We start from the raw sequence: 20965 nt of genomic DNA on the forward strand, positions 1-20965 counted from the left end.
TAGGTGTGCCTGGCGTGCTCTGGTCCATGGGGTCACGAAGAGTCGGACACGACTGAACGACTGAACAACAACAACAACAATGAGGTCCAGGTGGTGAGTGGGTTGAAGGAAGGATTTAACCTCTCCCATCTTCCTGAGCTAGCTGCCAGCCGCTCAAGACCTTTGGAACCCCTCCCTGTTTATTGCATGCTCCCTGTTTATTTGTTATATGAACCTGTCTTGCACAACGTGGCCCCATTGGTGACCCAGATGCACCTGAGAGGCCTGAACATTACCCTGGCTATGATATTAGTTAGATATTATCTAAAATCTGCTCACCCACCTGGAGCCAAATTCTAACAAATCACCGCTCCAGTCACACAGATGACACTCAACAATGTGAAATAGGCAAAAAAAGATGTGATGTAGGCCAATTAGTGTCACACACACACCCATATATATATATTCCTACTCAGTCCCCTCAAAGAAGTCAACAGCAGAGCCCACACTTGAAAATGAGAAGAGGTGAGTGTGCAGTATGGTACAAAGTGGGCTTAAATAGTCTGATCTCCATTTCTCCCCTATGAGGCAAATCACCCCATTTGGTTGCCCACATTACCCATGTGGGAGAGTCCATCTCTCCTCATCTTGCAGGAGACGAGGGTGTGGCAAATGTTGCAGCAAGAAGGAGAGATCCCTGGCTTCTTCAGCAGCCTCCTTCATCTCTGCCTCTTGACCCTCCTCCTTTCCAGCCTCCACTTCTGCCTTCTGGACTGCTCCCTGCCATAGACCCCTTCCATTTCCTGTCCAGCTGTGTGCTGATGCCTCCTCTTCCCCATCTGCTCCCTTTTCTTCCTCTGCCCACTCATTGTAACCCACCACCAATCCCCTGACTCTCAGCCTTCTTTCCTTGAGGGTTCCCCAGCTGGTGCCTCCCACCACTCCTCTGCTTCCAGCCAGTCCATGACAGGTAAGATCTCGGCGATTTTTGCTGAGATCTCAGTCAAAAATCACCGAGATCCCAATGAAGATCTTATCCTTATGTCAGCACCACTTCTCTGCCATTGGCATGGGGGCGCCACCTCAAGGGCTTCCACCATCTGAGGAAATGGCCTCACCCCACCTAAAGGCTGTGCCAGCCCTGCCTGTATGCACTGTTTGGAAAACCAAGGCTATATGACAGGTACCTCAGACTTCCCTGAGCATTTGAGAGATGAAGCAGAGAAATCCATGGAAATAAAAAAGAAAGAAAGAAAACATTCACACAACCATGATGTTACCAATTTAAATGGCTTTAAAGGGATATTAGACAAGTTCGTGAAGGATATGCTACTAATGGACATCATTCATGATGATTCTCTTCCACTTCAGGAGGGATCACAAACCATTTTAGGCCCATGGACACCTTGGGAATTTGGGATTAGTGCTATGAGCACCATGCACTTGGCTCACTCTCCCAGATGAGCCCCACCACCACCAAAGGAGAAAGAGAGAAGGAGAATGTGCTCATGCACACTTTGCTTTTCCAAAGAGCCAGTGCTCTATAGTGGTTAAGAGCAGTAGACTCGTAATCTGGTGAACCGGGTTTGTGTCTCCACTCCGCCACATGCAGCTGCTGGGTGACCTTGGGATTGTCACACTTCTCTGAAGTCTCTTAGCCCCACTTACATCAGAGAAAGGAAAATGTTAGCAGCTTTGAGACTCCTTCGGGTAGTGATAAAGTGGGATGTCAAATCCAAACTCTTATACTGTCCATGTCCCAGCTTCCTCCTTTAGCTCTATGTACTTTTGAAGGGAGAAAAAAGGGAACCACCTCATGAACAAGGAGGCAGCAAGTTTGTGTGCGGGGGGGGGGGGGGGCTCGGGATTCCCATTGCACCCTTGGACAATGCCAGATTTCCAGGATCAGATGCTGCAACTACTGGAGAACCATAGTTTACATGATCCAGCAGGCATTTTCTCACATACGCTTTTAATTTCATGAATATATGGTATGCATTTCCCAAAATGTTTCTGGCACAAATCAGTCTTACCCTACCTAGAATTCTAATTGGAATTCATATTAAACACACCCCCTGACATTTGAGTGACACACATAAGAATGATTATAGAGTCCGTCTGTGGTGAGTGCCTTGAGGTCTCATTACAGGGCTATTTGGATGGGACGTCAAAACCTTTGTTGCTTAATTGCTTTTCATAATGGAGTATATAAAAAGGGAGAGGAATGCCGAGGTCTCTGAGGAAATAGAAAAGCTCTTGAAGAAGGAGAGTTGAACCTAACCAGGCATCCTAGAAAGAAACAAGGTGAAAGAGACAGCAAGAGAAGGATGGAGATACTGGCATTTTTGATTGCTCTGCTGGTGGTTCTTCTGATTCTGCACTTCCTGAAACAACTCCGGTCACGCAGGCAATATCCTCCAGGACCTTTTCCGCTTCCTCTCATTGGAGGTTTGTGGCGATCCGGGACGAAACTTCATGAAGATACTCTCATTAAGGTACTTACTTCTTTGTAGTAACTCAGTCTAATGTCAATAATTGTTTTATCAATTCCCCCCAACCATTCTGGTATTTAAGCTTAAAAAGTACCATGGGTTTAAATGCTAACTGCAAGGGCCACAATTTAATGCGCAATTGAATGCGAAGAAACTCCTACACTTAAAAGTCATTGAATTAAAATTAAAACTGAATTTAATTAAAAATCACCCAAGGTTCCATTGCCAAAGTAACTTAATTCATTTTCAAGTCACCCAGAATTTTTACAAACTACTTTCAGGTGTAATAAGGGCAAGTAACAGCAACTAACAAATTTAATAAATAAATAACAAAACAAAACAAAATCAATTCAGAGATTTTGGAATTAATTTAGTGAATCTGTTAATCTGATTTTGTTCATTCCTGCCATTGCTGCTGTGTTATATAGGCCATACACTGGAAGACCTAGCAACTGTCATGCAGATAAAGGTTTGATAGAACAATGATGAAAGAAGAGGCGGATTTGGGGCTCTTGAATTTCAGTGGCTCCCTGTGCAGCGCTAAAATTCAGCACTGCCCACCCACCACTTGCTCTCCATTATACATCATTGTTGTGGTACCCCCTGAGGCATTGGCACCCACAGTGCCCGAACCGGTCATGCTACCCAAAAACTGCCTCTGATGATTCCTCTGCATGTCCATCCCCTCTGCTTGTGCAGAACCTTTGGCCCTCCAGCCACTGCAGAACACAACTCCCAACTTCCATGGCCATCAGCTGATGGAAATTGTAGTTTATCAACTTCTGGAGGGCCACACTTAATGTAGTGGGTGTTGTAAGCAAGAAGAGGGGCAAAGCACCAAGGACAGTTGAACACAGCCAAGACAAGCTCTTGGTGCTTGAGGAGACTCTTGAGAGTCCCATGGACTGCAAAAAGATCAAACATAATGAAAATAAAAGCATCATCTCCCCACCCCACCCTCCCCTATCCGACCCACCTCCTTCCCCCTTCTCTCCCTAATGTCTCAACAACCAAAACTGATCTGTAAAAATGTTATATGGGAGGGGGGGGGAACGAGAGACATTACACACACTTCTGTAAACCAAGAAAATCTTTAATAAAAAAAAATGTTGTTGTTGTTCAGTCGTTCAGTCGTGTCCGACTCTTCGTGACCCCATGGACCAGAGCACGCCAGGCACGCCTATCCTTATGGAGAAAGCTAGAGAGTTCCAGAAAAACATCTACTTCTGCTTCATTGACTACGCAAAAGCATTTGACTGTGTCGACCACAGCAAACAATGGCAAGTTCTTAAAGAAATGGGAGTGCCGGATCACCTCATTTGTCTCCTGAGAAATCTCTATGGGGGACAAGAAGCTACAGTAAGAACTGGATATGGAACAACTGATTAGTTCAAAATTGGGAAAGGAGTACGACAAGGCTGTATATTGTCTCCCTGCTTATTTAATTTATATGCAGAATTCATCATGCAAAAGGCTGGACTGGATGAATCCCAAACCGGAATTAAGATTGCCGGAAAAAATATCAACAACCTCAGATATGCTGATGATACTACCTTGATGGCAGAAAGTGAGGAGGAATTAAAGAACCTTTTAATGAGGGTGAAAGAGGAAAGCGCAAGATATGGTCTGAAGCTCAACATCAAAAAAACTAAGATCATGGCCACTGGTCCCATCACCTCCTGGCAAATAGAAGGGGAAGAAATGGAGGCAGTGAGAGATTTCACTTTCTTGGGTTCCATGATCACTGCAGATGGTAACAGCAGTCACGAAATTAGAAGACGCCTGCTTCTTGGGAGAAAAGCAATGACAAACCTAGACAGCATCTTAAAAAGCAAAGACATCACCTTGCCGACAAAGGTCCGTATAGTTAAAGCTATGGTTTTCCCAGTTGTAATGTACGGAAGTGAGAGCTGGACCATAAAGAAGGCTGATCACCGTAGAATTGATGCTTTTGAATTATGGTGCTGGAGGAGACTCTTGAGAGTCCCATGGACTGCAAGAAGATCAAACCTATCCATTCTCAAAGAAATCAGCCCTGAGTGCTCACTAGAAGGACAGATCCTGAAGTTGAGGCTCCAGTACTTTGGCTACCTCATGAGAAGAGAAGACTCCCTAGAAAAGACCCTGATGTTGGGAAAGATGGAGGGCACAAGGAGAAGGGGACGACAGAGGATGAGATGGTTGGACAGTGTTCTCGAAGCTACTAACATGAGTTTGGCCAAACTGCGAGAGGCAGTGAAGGATAGGCGTGCCTGGCGTGCTCTGGTCCATGGGGTCACGAAGAGTCGGACACGACTGAACGACTGAACAACAACAACAACTAGGAGGTCGCAAGTGCTTGCAGATACATCTGTGAGGCACTTATTCATCCAAACGACTCACGCATCCTTCAGATTCAGCCTGGCGGACAACCCTCTTCACGGCGCGGTGTGAGCTGGGCTCCGGAATTACCGGCCGTCCTGTCCGCAGGCTTGGCCGGTGCCCGTGCAAGGACGCACATGAGGCGCTGGCCACAGATCCCCCAGCAACTGGTATCCCGTGTGCAGTTGACCTTGCCCTGCACGCGGGAAGCTCCAGCGAAGAATCCCCGCAAGCCCCCACAGGTTTAAATCTCAATATTGATTTTAGTCCTTATTTGTAAGCTGGGGAAACCTTTGTATACTAATTTGCTGTTATTTATACAAATCTATCATATATTTATATAGTCCCTGACAGCAATCATGATGCTCGGCCTATACAAGAATCTCTATAGGATTTCTAATAACCTTTTTATAAAGAAGTTGTTGAAAGTCTGTATATCATGTACTGATGTTTTTAATGGAGCTATATCTTTGAATGGAACTATATCTTTAAATATTTACATCAAGCATAGTAACAATAGTAATCTGCTCCTTTAAATGTTAGCCTGCCTGTAAGTATTTAACCTGGAGAAAGTTTGAGTCCGCATTAGCTATATTGGAATGATATAAGTCTGAGTCACTTTGAATAGCTTAGCTATGTTTAATATCCTAGTTCTGATTTGATGGTGAGTACATGAATCTTTATTAAGCCTTTTTATTGTATAATTGAACTCATATCTCTAGAAAAGTTGATGGTTTGTACTGTTGTTATCAAAGATAAAGTCTAGACCTTGACCAAACTGCTGGTGAAACGGGAAGATTTGAAGCTGGCCACCCGTCGGGAGGACATACCCACACATCTGAATGACTTTGTATAACCTCCAACGTTGGGAAGATAGACCCATACGCCTTATAGACTTTTGCATAACCATCTTTAACATTATATTGCACTTTGTATATTGCACTTTGAATCAGCACTTTGATGTTTTAAAGCATATATAGGCTTTGTCTCTGAGGAAATATCTATGTATACTTTTTGTACGATGATATTGTCAGTTTAGTTGCAATTAATACATTTCTATCCAGAGATATACACGGTTTTGTATTTTATCTGAGGTAGAGGTAAGGAAGGCTGGAGCTCGTGTGTTAAGTCAAAATAGCCAACTGTTTACTTTGAACATAACATTCCTCTACTCTCTTTTGACCCAAATGGTAGATGGCAAAGGAATATGGCAACGTTTACACCAATTGGGCAGGACATATACCCTTTGTGATGTTGTGTGGATTCCAAGCAGTGAAAGAAGCTCTCATTGACCAGTCTGAACAATTTGAGGAGCGACCAGTGATGTCTTTCTTTACAACAAAAGGAAAGGGTGAGTAGTGAAGAATGAGACAATCTACTGGTATTTCCCCCAGAGAAAACATTTACATGACTCAAAATAATAATAAATAATAAATCCTTCCAGTAGCACCTTAGAGACCAACTAAAGCTCATACCAATAACTTTTTTTTTTTTTTTTGTTTTGACTATGGCCGAACAACACGGCTACCTACCTATATTTAAATGACTGTCTGGATAAACAGAAAAAGCTTCTCTATTAACTGCAGGAAATGGGTTGTTGGAGCCAATGCTAGTCCTACAGAAGACCCATTGTAATTAATGTGCATGGCTAATGAAGGTCTATTAAATTCCTTGAGTCTACTCTGAGTAAAACTTACATAGATACAACCCAATCCTCTAGCAAGTGCTTTATGGATAGCCTAACTGCTGCCATTCATGCACTAGTAACCTCCAGGCTGGATTACTGCAATGTTTGTTATCTAGGGCTGCCCTTGAGGTTTGTCCAGAAGCCACATCTGGGTCAATTGCTCATGGGGTGAAATGCTCATGGGGGGCAGGAACAATGGGTCAAATGCTCATGGGGGCAGGAACACCCAACAAGTTACGCCACTGTTGAAAGAATTCCACTGGCTGCCAATTAGCTACTGGGTTTATTTTATTTTATTTATTAAATTTATATACGGCCCTTCATCAAAAAATCTCAGAGTTGTTCACAGAATAAGTTCATGATGTTGGTTTTGGTGTATAAAGGCATATTCAACTTGGGATTCAGATACTCAAAAGAGCATCTCATTCCTTATACACCTAGTCAATCACCACACTCTGTGGGTGAGGGCCTCCTGCAGATACCATCGTGGGAGGCCCATTCCATACAATGTAGGCATGGGCATAGTGTTGTGTTCCCTGCCCTTTGGAATTCCCTCCCTTTGAATAGTAGACAGGTGTCCCCTCTGTTGTCTTTTCAGCACTTTCCAAAGACCTTCCCCTTCCAAGAAGCATTGGAGAACTTTCCCAGTCTGCATCTGTATTTGAATTTTTAAAAAGATTTATTGTTATTGTGTTGCTTGTTGTTTGCAGTTGTGGATTCCTTTGGGAGAAAGAATGGGGTATAAATGTACTAATAAATGATTTTAAAAGTCATTAAATTTATGATGATGAGGGGTTTCAATAGCAAATCTTACTGGCTTGAAATCAGCAGGGTGCCAGATGACAGGTGCAGAATTTGAAAAGTAATGAGAGACAATAGCAGGGAAACTGAGGGGAGTATTTAAGAGGCACATAGGTATTTGTGTATAGCATAGTAACAGCTAAGCCATATTGCACCACATACAAGAATTCAAGTACATGTGGAAGGAGTATAGAGAGCAGCTGAGTTTGGTAGTACTGAACAACAATCCTACTTACGGTTGACCCAGTGGGCAGTCACCACCATCGTCACGTATTAATTTATTATTTATAAGATTTTTTATTTTTTGGCATAAGGAAAGAAAAACAATGCACATACACAAATACACATTAAAAAGAAAACATAACAAACAATTAAACAGAAAAATACAATAAACAAAAGAAAACTTATACCTACCTAAATAAACAAAAACATACATTAATCCTTATCTCTTCTAGTTTCGATCTTCTTTAACCGGGGACCTCCCCCGCACACTCGGCTGCATTCAAAATCAATATACTTTGGTAACTTTGTATCTTTTTTCCGTAAACATTAACCAAACTTCTTAAAATCTTTGGGGCAATTAATCACTTATAATTCTTCACTTAAACTACACATCCTAAAATTCTTAAACAATTAAATCGTTCATGACAATATTTCTTATACACAATTTTATCTAACATCATCTAGCTAAAGCCAATTCATCTAGCTAATTCTGCTCAAATATTCAATTTTACACACTTCTTTAAATAGTCTTTAAAGTTCCATAAAGTCCATCAGCTTCATCTGCCATTCTTCCACTGTTGGGATCTCTTCACCTTTCCAATTTCTTGCAAGTAGAATTCTAGCGGCTGTTGTGGCATACATAAAAAACACTCTATCCTGGCTGGGTATCTCACCATTAACCATGCTCAAAAGAAAAGCCTCTGGTTTCTTAATAAAGGTAACTTTCATTACCTTCTTGAGTTCATTATAAATCTTCTCCCAGAAGGCCTTTACCTTTGGACATGTCCACCACATGTGGTGGAAGGTACCTTCCACAGATTTACATTTCCAACACACATTGCTTGCTGCGGGATATATCTTAGCTATCTTAACTTGTGTCAGATACCACCTGTATATCATTTTCATAATGTTTTCTCTTAATACACTACAAGCAGTAAATTTAACACCTTCCTTCCACAACCTCTCCCAGTCCTCCATCATGATATTATGTCCCGTCACGTATTAATTTATTAATTGCCTTCTGCATGAATGTCTCACAGCAACTTAGACATATAAAAGTAGCTAAAATGGTTTTAAAACAGTGCAGAAACAACAACTAAATATGAGTCAAAAACAACAAAAAATATACACCTGTTGAAGAGACCTTGTGCAAGGAAAGCAGATTGAGACTATATGGGTAAAAATTGTGTGAGAGAGAAACATCAGTGACCTTACTGTGGGACTCTCCTATAGATTGCCAAACAAGACTGAAGACTTAGATGCTGCCTCCCTAGAACAGATTACAAAACATTCAAAAAGGAGAGTCATGGGAGACTTCCATTTCCCTGATATCTGTTGGAGCTCAAACTCTGCCAGGAATGTAAGGTCAGGCAAATTCCTCCATTTCCTCGCTGACAATTTCATATGCAGAAGTCAAAGACAAAACCTCCCATTATATTCTTGCAAGGAAGTTGCTAAAATGTGGGATGAATGATGTACTTGTTAGGTGGATTTGTAGCTGGATGGCTGACAGAACCCAAAGAGTATTCATTAATAGTTCCTCATCACTTTGGAAAGGGGGGGGGACAAGGGGGTGCCACAAGGTTCTGTCCTGGGCATTTTGTTCAGCCTATTTATAAATGACTTGGATGGAGGAATTGAGGGAATTCTAATCAAATTTGCAGATGACACCTGTCAGGGAAAGAGGGACTACTCAGGAGGAGCAGGGAGAGAGAGAGGAGCAAGCTAGAGCTGGGAGAGAAGATAGTGATTCATCCAGGAAGGGAGGGGGGTCGCTGGGTTATAGAGAACAGCCACCCATAATCTCTACAGATTCATCCTCCTCCTCCAGTCCCTGTCAGGAAATGTCTCTGGAAGAGAGTGAGATGCCAGGCTTGGGGATGACGGAACAGAGGCCCAGCACCGTCAGGCACAGACAGAAAGATGAGCCGGGGGGGGGGGAGAGATGCAGACGTCATTTTAGAGTGCCAAGCCGTTGGTTGTGTTGGTGGGCGTGAGAAGGCCCGCCACTGCGAGAAACTGAAACTGAGCAGTCATGGCTGCAGAGACTCTGAAATTACAACATGGACAATAAATAGTTTTAGCTTACCTAAAGGCTTGTCGTTACTCATGAGCAACATCCAAGGGAAGGAGCAACCCCTGACAACACCAATCTGGAAGGGATAGCGAATGCCACAGAAGGAGTTGGGTTTATCTTTATCAACACTGGTAGTTTGTGCAACAAAGACTGAACTTGCAGGTATCACCTGAGTTTTCCATAATTTTAAACGCCAGACAAAATCCCCCATTGTAGATACCACATGTCTGGAGAGCTCACATTTTTCTAATACTGTAAAGTGCAGGGACTTCTGGGACCACCTGCTTTCTGTTCTATTATCACACAATAATGAATAATGAATTTCTGAATGATGAAAGGCAATAGAACGTGAGGTTTTGTTATGCCAATATCGTAGAGATTCCCATATAATACTCTGAGAAGGATTCTGCATCATCTTCTAATTCTTGACTTCAGAGAGACCAAGTAGTTCTTAAATTCAAGGACATGAACTTCAGTGAACATAGTTTCTTCCAGGCTGGCAACTTAATTATTTACATTAATTTCTGTAAATAGTAATTTCTCAATGATTTTCCATAGGTATTATATTGTCAAATGGTCACGTCTGGAAGCAACAGAGACGGCTTGGAGTGATTACTATGCGGAAGCTGGGGCTGGGGAAGAAAGGCATGGAGCACAAGATAGCAGAGGAGGCCCGTCAGCTTGTGGAGGTCATTGCACAATCAAAGGGTACATGATCCTAGGTGATGGTGATGGTGATGGGTTTTCTTATTTTCCAGCCTGCAGAAATCTATGTGTACTGCCTCTGTCCATTTTGGAAGGGAATGTGATATGCTTTAGAATCACAGAATGGTAGACTTGGAAGGGGAGCCAGAGAGTCATCTAGTCCAATCCTATGCACTACAGGAATCCTGACACAGCTGTCCCTGGGTGGGCTTGAACCACCAACCTTCTGTGAGACACACTGACCCATTGTGGTGGAGATCACAGCGGTTTCTCTTGACAATCATAAAATCCCACTCTTAGTATGAACAGGAGCAGCTGAACTCACATTAGTATAACTTTATTTTGCAGGACAACCACTTGACCCCTCCATGCCCATCACTAATTCAGTCTCCAATGTGATATGTGCTATGGCTTTTGGGCACCGGTTTGCTCTTGAAGATGAACAGTTCCAGAAGCTGATAGAAGCCATGGATTTTGTCCTAAAATTCCAAGGCAGCATCCAGCATTCTGTGAGTAGACATTTTCATTCCTACTGAGCCAGAGTATGGTCTCCCAGGGGTTTTAGGTACCCCACTCAGCATTCTGGAATCCATTATGATAGAGGATAGAGTGTTAGAGAAGATAGATTAGGTTTAAATCTAATCTAAGATAAGGGCTATTTATGATCTCATAGCATAAATCATTTCTCAAGATTATTATAAAGATTGGAAAAACGAATAAGGAGACTATGTCGAACCACAAGGGACTCTTTGGAGGAAAGATGGCGTAAAAATGGAACAATGACCTTCAAAACAGACAAAAATGGGAAATGGCAGATAACCCTACATTAGTCCAACTTTCAATTTCTAGTTCCTCCATGTATTTAGAAAAGTTAAAAAAGGCGAAAAATTTATACGATCTGAAGATCTTCTGAGACTACATCTATATAGAACTTTAAAAATGTTTAAGTCTCATTCATAAAAAACCAGAAGCATTTCTACTCAGAATTACAGGACCAGACATTCCTAGGAATGTAAGAGAAGTTTTTTTTATATGCCATGAGAATCCTAATAGCGTCTAACTGGAAGAGTGATAAAATCCCTTTCAGATCAGATTGGTTACAAAAATTAGCTGAATATGCTAGCCAAATTAACCAAAAAAAGAAAAGAAAGATAATTCAAAACAAGTATTTACAGTGGTAACTCTGGTTATGAATGTTTCTGGTTACGAGCTCCGCTAATCCGGAAGTAGTTGCTCCTGGCTGTGAACTTCCCCAGGATACGAGTGGAAGTCGCACGCCAGAGACATGCGCACAGCGGGAGGTGGCATTAGCGAAAGCATATCTCAGGATAAGAATGGTTTCAGCTTAACAACGGACCTCTGGAATGAATTAAATTCATAACCAGAGGTACCACTGTATCGCAAAATTGGAAGTTTTAAAAAACATATCTTAAGAACAGTTGTTGCAGTTTGAACTCGGTCATAGCCTTTGAATATCCGCTGTAGCTGTATTAAGCAAGAAATAAGGACATAGGAGAAATAATACTTTATTATAAAATCAATGGATAAGTTTATGGAGACGATGGAAAGTTTGATGTACACTAAGAAGATTTATTGTTAGAATATATGAGGGTTTTTGTGAACTTTGTTTCCCTTGTAACAAACGACAAAAATGTACAACTTTTTTGTTATTGTTTAACATTTGTTTAAGTTTAAGTTTAAGTTTATATATATATATTGGTCACGGGTGGCGCTGTGGGTTAAACCACAGAGCCTAGGACATGCCGATCAGAAGGCTGGCGGTTCGAATCCCTGCGGCAGGGTGAGCTCCCGTGTGCTGCTCTGGTTTGCCAGAACTTGAAGTGGCTTAATCATGCTGGCCACATGACTTGGAAGCTGTACGTCGGCTCCCTTGGCCATAAAGCAAGATGAGCACCGCAACCCCAGAGTTGTCCGCACACACACAAACACACACACACACACATCAGAAAACTTATGCAATTGATCTTTAATGTGAAAACTAGGAAGGAGGAATAGTTTTCTATCTAAAAGATTTTTTTGTAGAGGAAAGATGGGCATTACTTGACTGGGCAACTAGGGAATTTAATAAAAATTGCAGAAGTGCACATTTCAAAGGATGGCTGTATTTGAATTTGCATATTAGACAAATTCATGTTTAAATGTGAACTGACTTGAATGCCCCCCCACCAATATTTATTCTCCACCCACCCCCACCTCCTGCGAAAAGACAACTCACTTGTTCCAGGAGGAGTCCTGGGATTATTCCCTGTTTTGGAATGAAGTCTGGGAGTTGGAAAATATATTGAGCAATAGTTTTCTTTCACATTTTCACCTAGGGATAATTCCCAGAACCAGTCGTTGTGAGATTCAGGAGAAGCTGCAGACACCTTCCTTCTTCTCAGTTAGACTCAAAGTCATATGCTAGCCCTGAAGAATTATGCAGATTATTAAAGTGCTAATCCAAAATATGAAACATGTGACCAAGCTTCTTCATGTTAATGACAGCATTTCTTCTATCTTTCCTTTAGCTTTATGAAATGTTCCCGTGGCTCATGAAACATCTTCCAGGGCGCCACAAGAAGGCCTTGTCCTGCATGGAGATGATGCTTTCATTTGCAAAGGAGGAGATAGAGAAGCATAAGGAGAATCTGGCTCTGCATGAACCACAGGATTTCATTGATTTCTATCTACTTCAGATGGAGAAAGTAAGTACCTGCTTTGAAACTGAATATTGCTCATCCAAAGAGTCATTTTATTCCCTCTTACATGTGAATACTAATCCCAAATTTGAGTGTGAATGAGTGGAAATTTGTGTGTGTCAAGTAAGGGGTCTTCTCTTTGGAGCATTGCTTCTGTGCATAAATTAATCTGGATTGGTTTTCATATCGCATTCAAACGTGGGCAGAGACAACAGAAAAGCTCGAAAAGTAAGTGCTGAAGGACAGATTGTAATGCATGTAAATGACATGTCACCTTCCCTATTTTCAACATCAGAGCAGGAATGACTCAGAGGCAACCTATAATGAAGAAAACTTGGCTCAGTGTATCTTTGACCTCTTTATAGCAGGGTCAGACACAACCACCATTTCTTTGAAATGGGCGCTTCTCCTCCTGGCAAGTCATCCAGATATCCAAGGTGAGAGAGGGAGCTATGGGAGCCTGGGCTTCTCTTGACCTCTTGACAGTGGACTGTAATTCTTTAAAGGTTTCATACATATCTGATGAGATGCTAAAACAAGGAACCTAAAGGCATGGAAATAGTTAAAAGTAAGTGAGTTTATGGTGGAAGTTTTGGAAGACAAAGGGTTATCAAAATAAGTTAAATGCATTTGACTTACACATCTAGAAAGAACCCTTTTCCCCACCAACATTTTCCTTCATAGTTTCTGGAACCTAAAATCAAGGTCATCAGAAGCAGAAATGTAAAATGCCCTGAATAGCCTGTCCCCATAGGAAGCTTCCAATCTATTATTACTAGGACAGGAAGAGATGGAGGGTCTGAATGCGTAAAGAAGTTGGAAGAGGAGGTGGTTGTTGGCAGTGGATGAAGCTAAGCGAGTCAATGAAAGTTTTTCTGAAGGGGAGTAATGGCTGTGCAAATAGAGGGAAGATAATTTGAAGACTGGGAAATAGCATGGTCAAAAGAAGGGAAATAAAGATGCATAAAGGGGTCATTTTTTTGCCAGGGTGAATATAGTGATGAATCCAGAGGTCCAGGTACCTTCATGACAACCCGCAAGCCATTCCCCTTCTAAAACTGCAACAAATATGAAATGTTAACCAATGCACAGATTATGACCAGTAACAAGCCACCTGTTTTCTGACTCTCTCTCCCCCTCTTTGCTGAACATTCAGCCTGGAAGAGTTCTGGTGGGCTCACTCACTCCCTCTTTGCATTTTATTTGGCCATGATAAAAGGACTTTGGAATCTTTCGAAATATAAATGGCAGTTTAACACATGGCCAATGAAGCCACCTTTTCCTCTGCACAGCTTAGCGAGTGATTTTCTCTTTGAGAGAAGCTCATTTATCTGCTATAAAGAGGCACGGGTGCCAAATCGAATAAATTATTCGGGGGCAGGTAAGCCCCAGTCCACATAATTGATTACAAGATGTGGCACCCCCCCCCCATTTGAATGGTAACATCCATCAACTTTGGGAAGTCTAGGACCCTCAAATATTTTAGGGGGGGAGAGCAAAGGGACCTCAACTCTAACAGTTGGATCCCATGCAGAGGACTGGCCAAGAGGTCCCCAGCAGATGCCATCATTGCCTCTGCTGTGAAATAAGTGCCTGAGCTCCCTCCCTGCCTATCCTTGGTCTACTACCGGTACATGATTGATGTTTGCCAAGATCAAGTAAGGAAGAGGATTAATGAAACAACGTAGGAAATATTGAGGGGTGGGGAATATGTTTTTTCACAAATGTGTACAACAGACAGCCTTGGATCACAGCCCTTCAGCAAATCCAGCCAGCTCATGTAACCAGAAACAGCTGAGAGGAGATTCACTTTCCCCCTTTTCACCCCTGGGATCTAGAGTGGGGAAGAACCACTGACATGAGCTCCTTGGAGGAAAAGGTGTGCTATAAATGTAAGAAGCGGGGAATCATTCTCAGAATCTTATGGAATAAATTCATGGGAAATAAATGTCCATCTGAAAAAACAATGCAATATTCAGAATAAACCATATCTTTCCATCATTTTCTTCAGATAAAGTCTACAAGGAGATAGAAGATGTCATAGGTTCTGCTCACTCAATCAGCTATCAAGATAAGAAGAAATTGCCCTACATCAATGCTGTGATTCATGAAACACAGCGCTTTAAATATGCCCTACTTTTGGGGGTTATCAGGCAATGTACAGAGGATGTGAAGATTCATGGTTTCCTCATTCCCAAGGTATAGAAGCATGATACAACTGCACTCCTGTATCCCAAGAACAAAGAGCATCACTGGGCTGCAGCGTATTGAGTGTTGCAGGCAGCCATTCAGGAGCTTGTGTTGTCTAAAACCCGAAGAGCAAGAAAACCACACAAGAGCAGGAGCTCCATCTGCAGACTTGTTTCACCATCAGCTAGTGCCATTCCATGGGACATTTTCTTTGTCAGGAGTATAGTGTCAACAGTTTGATGCAGCATCAAAAAAAAGCTAATGCTATACGAGGCTGCATCAACAGAAGTATAGTGTCCAGAGCAAGGGAAGTAATAGTAGTTCTCTATTCTACTTTGGTCAGACCACATGGGGAGTCCTGTGTCCTGTTCTGGGCACCACACAGTTTAAGAAGGATATTGACAAGCTGGAACCTTTGCAGAGGAGGGTGAGCAAGATTATAAAGGGTATGGAAATTAAGCTTTATGAGGAATGGTTGAGGAAGCTGGTTATGCTAAAACCTGGGGGAAAGGGAGGCTGAGAGAAGATATGATAGTCATTTTCAAATATCTCAAGGGCTGTCAAATGGAAAATGAAGAAAGCTTGTTTTGTCCTGCTCTAGAGGGCAGGGCCTAAACCAATGGCTTCAAGTTACAAGAAAGGAGATTCCAACTAAACATCAGGAAGAACTTTCTGACAGAGCTGTTGTGGAATTCCCGTCATTGGAGATTTCAAAGCAGAGGTTGAATGGTCTTCTGCAATTTAAGCTTTAGTTGAGATTCCTGAACTGCAGGTGATTGGACTCGATGATCTTTGAAGTCCTTCCAGCTCTAGAATTCTATTATTCATGTATCAAGAGGAGGAAAATATGGAGACCAGAAGTCTTCCTCTAGTTTTGGGTCTTCCCTTTTAAAAGAGGGATGGAGAGAATGAGGCCGTCCTCTCCCCTGCCCATACAGGCAGCTTTTAAATGGGAAAAAGTCAGAGATGAAATGCCACTCTCCCCACAAAAACCCCACCCAGTTTTAATTCAGTTTCAATTTCAGAAATATTAGCCCTAGGGCAGTGAAGGAAATGTATAGCTCTGAGTGCATTCCCATTCAATTGTTTTTTCTTTGCAGGGGACAGCTATTATTCCCGATCTGCGTTCTGTTCTTCTTGATCCGACACGATGGGAGACACCAACAGAGTTCAACCCAAATCATTTTTTGGACAAGAACGGACAATATGTGGCTAGAGAAGAATATCTGCCATTTGGTGCAGGTAAATGCCAATGTCCAAGCTATGTTGTTATTTGTACGCATGCTTATTGGGGAGATTCCAGGAAATGAGAACAGCAGCACCAAGGGAGGCAGAGCAGAAGTAACATCCTTCTGGCAGGAGTAGCGCTGCTGGGCAGCAGAACATCGCAAGGCAGCGGCACGTTTAGGCGAAAGCTTCCCTGCATCTTTTCCTGGGACATAATTTAGCCTGGTCTGAAACCACACTCAGAACTGAGTCGGCAATGAAATCACCCCACTTCCTATTTCTTTCATCCTGAGCTCTATAGGAGATTGGGGTATGTGTCAGTTTTCCATTTTCAAAAAACCAAGGAATATTTTTGTCCCATATCTCTCAGGAGCTGGGCTTTTAGTATCATCTGCCGCATGCTGCAAAGTATTGTTCCTGTAGAAATTCAGCAGACATTCTCGTTGCTAACTTCCAAACATCTCTTATCCTTTCTATACAAATAATTATGCCTATTCAATTGTTGATGGTGATGTTTTAAAGTAAAGATGAGACAGCCATTTTTGTATGATTATATAGCATGGTTTTACAGGTTCTTCTGGTTGGTTGTCAGGGAAAAAAATAGGTATATAGCAGGGGTGGCCAAATCCCAAGCGACAGCGATCTATTCACAGAATTAAAAACTGGCAGTGATCCCTTTTGGGGGGTTCAGGTCAAAGTTGCTGAGTGTTTTTTAGGAAGGAAAGCCCTGTTTTTTGGGGTTCAGGTCAAAGCTGTTGAGCTTCTTTGGGGGGAGCCAGTGATCTATCAGTGATCTACCAGAGGTGTCATGATCTACCTGTTGGACATGCCTGGTATATAGAAAGGAGAATTCCAAGATCCTGGTTTGGGGCAAGTACTCTTTGGTGAGAACATCCCAGCAAAGATTTTAAATAAAAAAACATGCAGCAAAGTAAAGTGTGGAAATATAGGCTGCTAGACCTTTCATATATGCCCTTGTGAGTTCTTTTCAAAGTTTCCTTCTTCCCCAGAGGAGGAAAAAACACACATTTGGTAAGTTTATAATGGTCCACATACAAACTCTCCAAAGGTCAGAGTCCTGTGTTTTTCCACACAGCATTCAGAAAACATTGCACAGGCAGTAAAACTTGACTTAGTTACAGTGCTGAAAGTTCCTACATTATTGGTGTTAGCAGGGCTATTTTCCAGCTGGAACTCAAAGGAACTCAGTTCCGGCCCCTGTCAGGTGGGTGCCATTGCCATTATAAAAGGTGTTTGTGGTAAGTTTTAGCACCTCTTTTTCTAGAAAAATAGCACTGGGTATAAGGACTTTAAAATGGCCTGTAAGAGCCATGCAGTTTGAGCTTGGAGCACCAGTTCAGACCTCTTTTACACTGAACTTCTCAGGTGGGCTGGCAGAGAACAATAGGCCTGATTACCTGGGTCGATGTATACTGTACACTCGACTGCAATGTTAATGCTGGGTTTTGTTGAGTCATAATTCTCATATTACACTTAGAATCTCGTTGTATTCTAAGACTATGATGATAAAACAGTTGAAAGGCAAATTCATGTGCCTAATGCATTCATCTTAGAGATAATGAGTTTTCTTCTTTTTCAATAAGACAGCAAAGAGTTCATTTAATGAGTCTTATAGTGTCACCTCTGACTCACAGAAGCTCTCTGGCACAGACTTTATGACCCTACAAATAGACGTTCTATGAGCTGCCCTTGGAATATTAAATTTGCAAATATTATAAAGTGGTACTTCGGGTTACAGACGCCTCAGGTTACAGACTCAGAAATAGTACTTCGGGTTAAGAACTTTGCTTCAGGATGAGAACAGAAATCGCACAGTGGCGGCGCAGCAGCAGCAGGAGGCCCCATTAACTGAAGTGGTACCTCAGGTTAAGAACAGTTTCAGGTTAAGAACGGACCTCCAGAACGAATCTTAACCTGAGGTACCACTGTATGGCACTTTCCTTATCGTCCCTGCCTCCCAGCAATATACCCTTCCAAACATTTTATGTTGTTGGGTGAGAGGGAGGGAAGAGCGAATTCAGAATATGATTATTATTTTTTATGATTAGCCCTGTGCTGGACCTTGCACAATGCTATACGCTAGAAGAAGACTATCAATCTCATACAACATCACCCTTGGAGATTGTGCAGAGGCAGTTGAGTATTTTTTTTAAAAAGCCTTGCAGCTCTCTTTCTGTCGAGCACCAAATAAACAAAGAGACCCAGAAACCTTCACACTGAAACCAGGGGTGCAAGCACAGGGTAATCGGCTACTACAACCTCTACTCCCTCCCTTCCCATCTCTCAGTTTCTTTCAATCTGGGCTTGTGACTTATCCCCGCTGTTGCTCAGGGCAGTTGACCAAAGTTTGTCTTTCATAATCAACCATGAAATGTTGGCACTCAGCAGGCTAGGGAATTGACAACAGCCTTGATTATTTCCCTATCCTAACTATGTCTAGTTCACCAAAGTATTATGTAGAGCAGTGTTTTTCAACCACTGTTCCGCGGCACACTAGTGTGCCGCGAGATGTTGCCTGGTGTGCCGTGGGAAAAACGTCCCGGCCGTTGTTGTTGCCTTCCTTCAGCCAATCAGGGTCAGCCCGCGCGTTTGTACACAGAGCCGAAAAGAGACGCCCGCCTTGCCCCAGCAGCGCCGAGGCTGCATTGCACGGCCCTGGACGCGGCAGCCGGGCCGGCCGCCTCAAAAGCGCCTCCCTCCCTCCTTCGCCCTCCCGCCGGCCAATCGTCAGGCCAATCGTCGGAGTTCCCTGTCTCCTCGGCTGTCGGCGTGGCCCTGAAGGGGTCCTGCGCGCTGCGCGCCGCGCGCCCCTTGTCGCGAGTGGGGTTCCGAGGCCAATGTAGGTGCGCACATCTTAGAAGTGGGAGGGGGGTGGAAAGAGCGGGCCGGAGATGAGGAGGAGGGAGCCGGCGGTGGGCGTGGGTGGGGGCTTGGAAATGGCGCGCGAGAGGCGGAGGCCGGGGGGGGGGGGAGATAGAGAGAGGATTCAGTACCAAATCGGATGCAAAACCGCATCTATAACCTCTCAAGGGAAACGTTTCCCAAAGTGCAGTCATCTCCAACCTACATAAATTAAGAATTCTTTTGCTGTTTGGAGGAAATAACAAGCCTGGCTCCTTTCAGCTGGGTGAGAGCACTTTGCTAATAAATGATGAATAATTAGGATGTGTAGGTTTCCTTTTGCATTTATTTTGCACTTGCTGGTTCAACCTCTTTGAACTTCCCAAAGCACAAGATCATCACAAAAAAGGGAATCACCACATTGGCTGGGCTCTCAAGTGTGGCATGGCAGTTAATTATATCATGTCAGGATGTTCAGGAGCTTCTCCACTCATGTCTTTGTCACAAAAAGTCACTCAGGTACAAGACTAGAGTCCCTCAGACCTTACTTGGGGCTGGACTATATTTTGAAAAAAATATGAACAAATTCCTATGTCCCACAAATAACCCAGAGATGCATTTTAAATAAAAGGACAGGTTCCAATTCTGTAAAAACACGCTGATTCCTGGACCATCCACGGGCAGCATTTAGAAGGTGATTGGGCCACATCCGACCCCCGGGGACCCCTGCTCTTAAGTCCAAGAATTATAAAATACTTTCTTTGTGTTTATTTGATTCCTATTCAAGAGAATTACTTTATATATAGTCAATATAGGCATAGAGTTAAATTTTTTAACATTTTCTAATGGTGGTGTGCCTCGTGATTTTTTTCATGAAACAAGTGTGCCTTTGCCCCCAAAAGGTTGAAAAACACTGATGTAGAGTACAAAGAAATGGACACTGGAAAGTAAATAATTGCTCACTTGTTGCTTTCCCCTTGTCTCCTCCTAGTGTCTCGCTTGTGTTTGGGAATGCAGCTAGCAAAGATCGAAATATTCATCTTCCTGACCAGCCTGCTGAGAATGTTCCGCTTCCAGCTGCCAGAAGGAGTGAAAGAACTCAATCTAGAGGCTGTACCAGGGGGTACAACACATCCCCATCCTTATAAACTCTGTGCTGTTCCCCGCTGCAAGGCGTAATAACATAGGAAAGTTCCAGGGGGCTGCACTCATGCCATTCCTGACACATTAACCCCCTGGGGTTTCCCCTTCCCATCTCATGCAACTGCTGAGGTCTCTTCTTTCTGCAGCTCTGCTTTGCACCCATTTTCACCTTCAATCCATCTCCTGTTTTCAGGCCCTTTCATGCCCCTGCTTTCATCTTCAACCCTATCCCCAGCCCTCCTACTCCCTCCTTTTTCCAACTTACTTTCCATCCCCATTCTTACTCTTACTCCCTTTTTCCCTCCACTCTCCTTGTCACTTTCCTCAACTCTCTCCTACACACAGATCACTCCTCTTTCTGCACTTCCTTTTCTCTCCTGATTTGGCCACCCCATTTCAACCCCCTCCATACTGATCATAGAACCAAAGAATTGTAGTGTTGGAAGGGACCCCGAGGGTCATCTGGGCTATCCATTCCACTGGCGCAGCTTCACTGAGGGATTGGTTTGTGTGCAGGGAG

The 20965-nt window shown here is 42.9% G+C and overlaps 1 protein-coding gene across 1 annotated transcript; it reads left to right on the forward strand.

Moving 5' to 3' along the window:
• The first annotated feature begins 2236 nt into the window (after positions 1 to 2236).
• Positions 2237 to 20511, forward strand: LOC117047557 (cytochrome P450 2J5-like). The gene is made up of 9 exons (XM_033150833.1): positions 2237 to 2474; positions 6027 to 6183; positions 10178 to 10327; positions 10673 to 10833; positions 12853 to 13029; positions 13319 to 13460; positions 15035 to 15222; positions 16314 to 16455; positions 20294 to 20511. The coding sequence occupies exons 1-9, from the start codon at positions 2307 to 2309 to the stop codon at positions 20479 to 20481; spliced, it is 1473 nt and encodes a 490-aa protein (XP_033006724.1). The 5' UTR covers positions 2237 to 2306; the 3' UTR covers positions 20482 to 20511.
• The last annotated feature ends 454 nt before the right edge of the window (positions 20512 to 20965 follow it).

The sequence above is a fragment of the Lacerta agilis genome, chromosome 5, assembly GCF_009819535.1.
Source record: "Lacerta agilis isolate rLacAgi1 chromosome 5, rLacAgi1.pri, whole genome shotgun sequence".
In the NCBI taxonomy this organism is placed as follows: Eukaryota; Metazoa; Chordata; class Lepidosauria; order Squamata; family Lacertidae; genus Lacerta; species Lacerta agilis.

Bases quoted from the DNA above. Each gene is read 5' to 3' on its own strand.
- LOC117047557 (XM_033150833.1), top strand. From the start codon at position 2,307: ATGGAGATACTGGCATTTTTGATTGCTCTGCTGGTGGTTCTTCTGATT. The intron at 2,475-6,026 runs GTACTTACTTCT...CCCAAATGGTAG, and splicing joins ATGAAGATACTCTCATTAAG to ATGGCAAAGGAATATGGCAA. The intron at 6,184-10,177 runs GTGAGTAGTGAA...GATTTTCCATAG, and splicing joins CTTTACAACAAAAGGAAAGG to GTATTATATTGTCAAATGGT.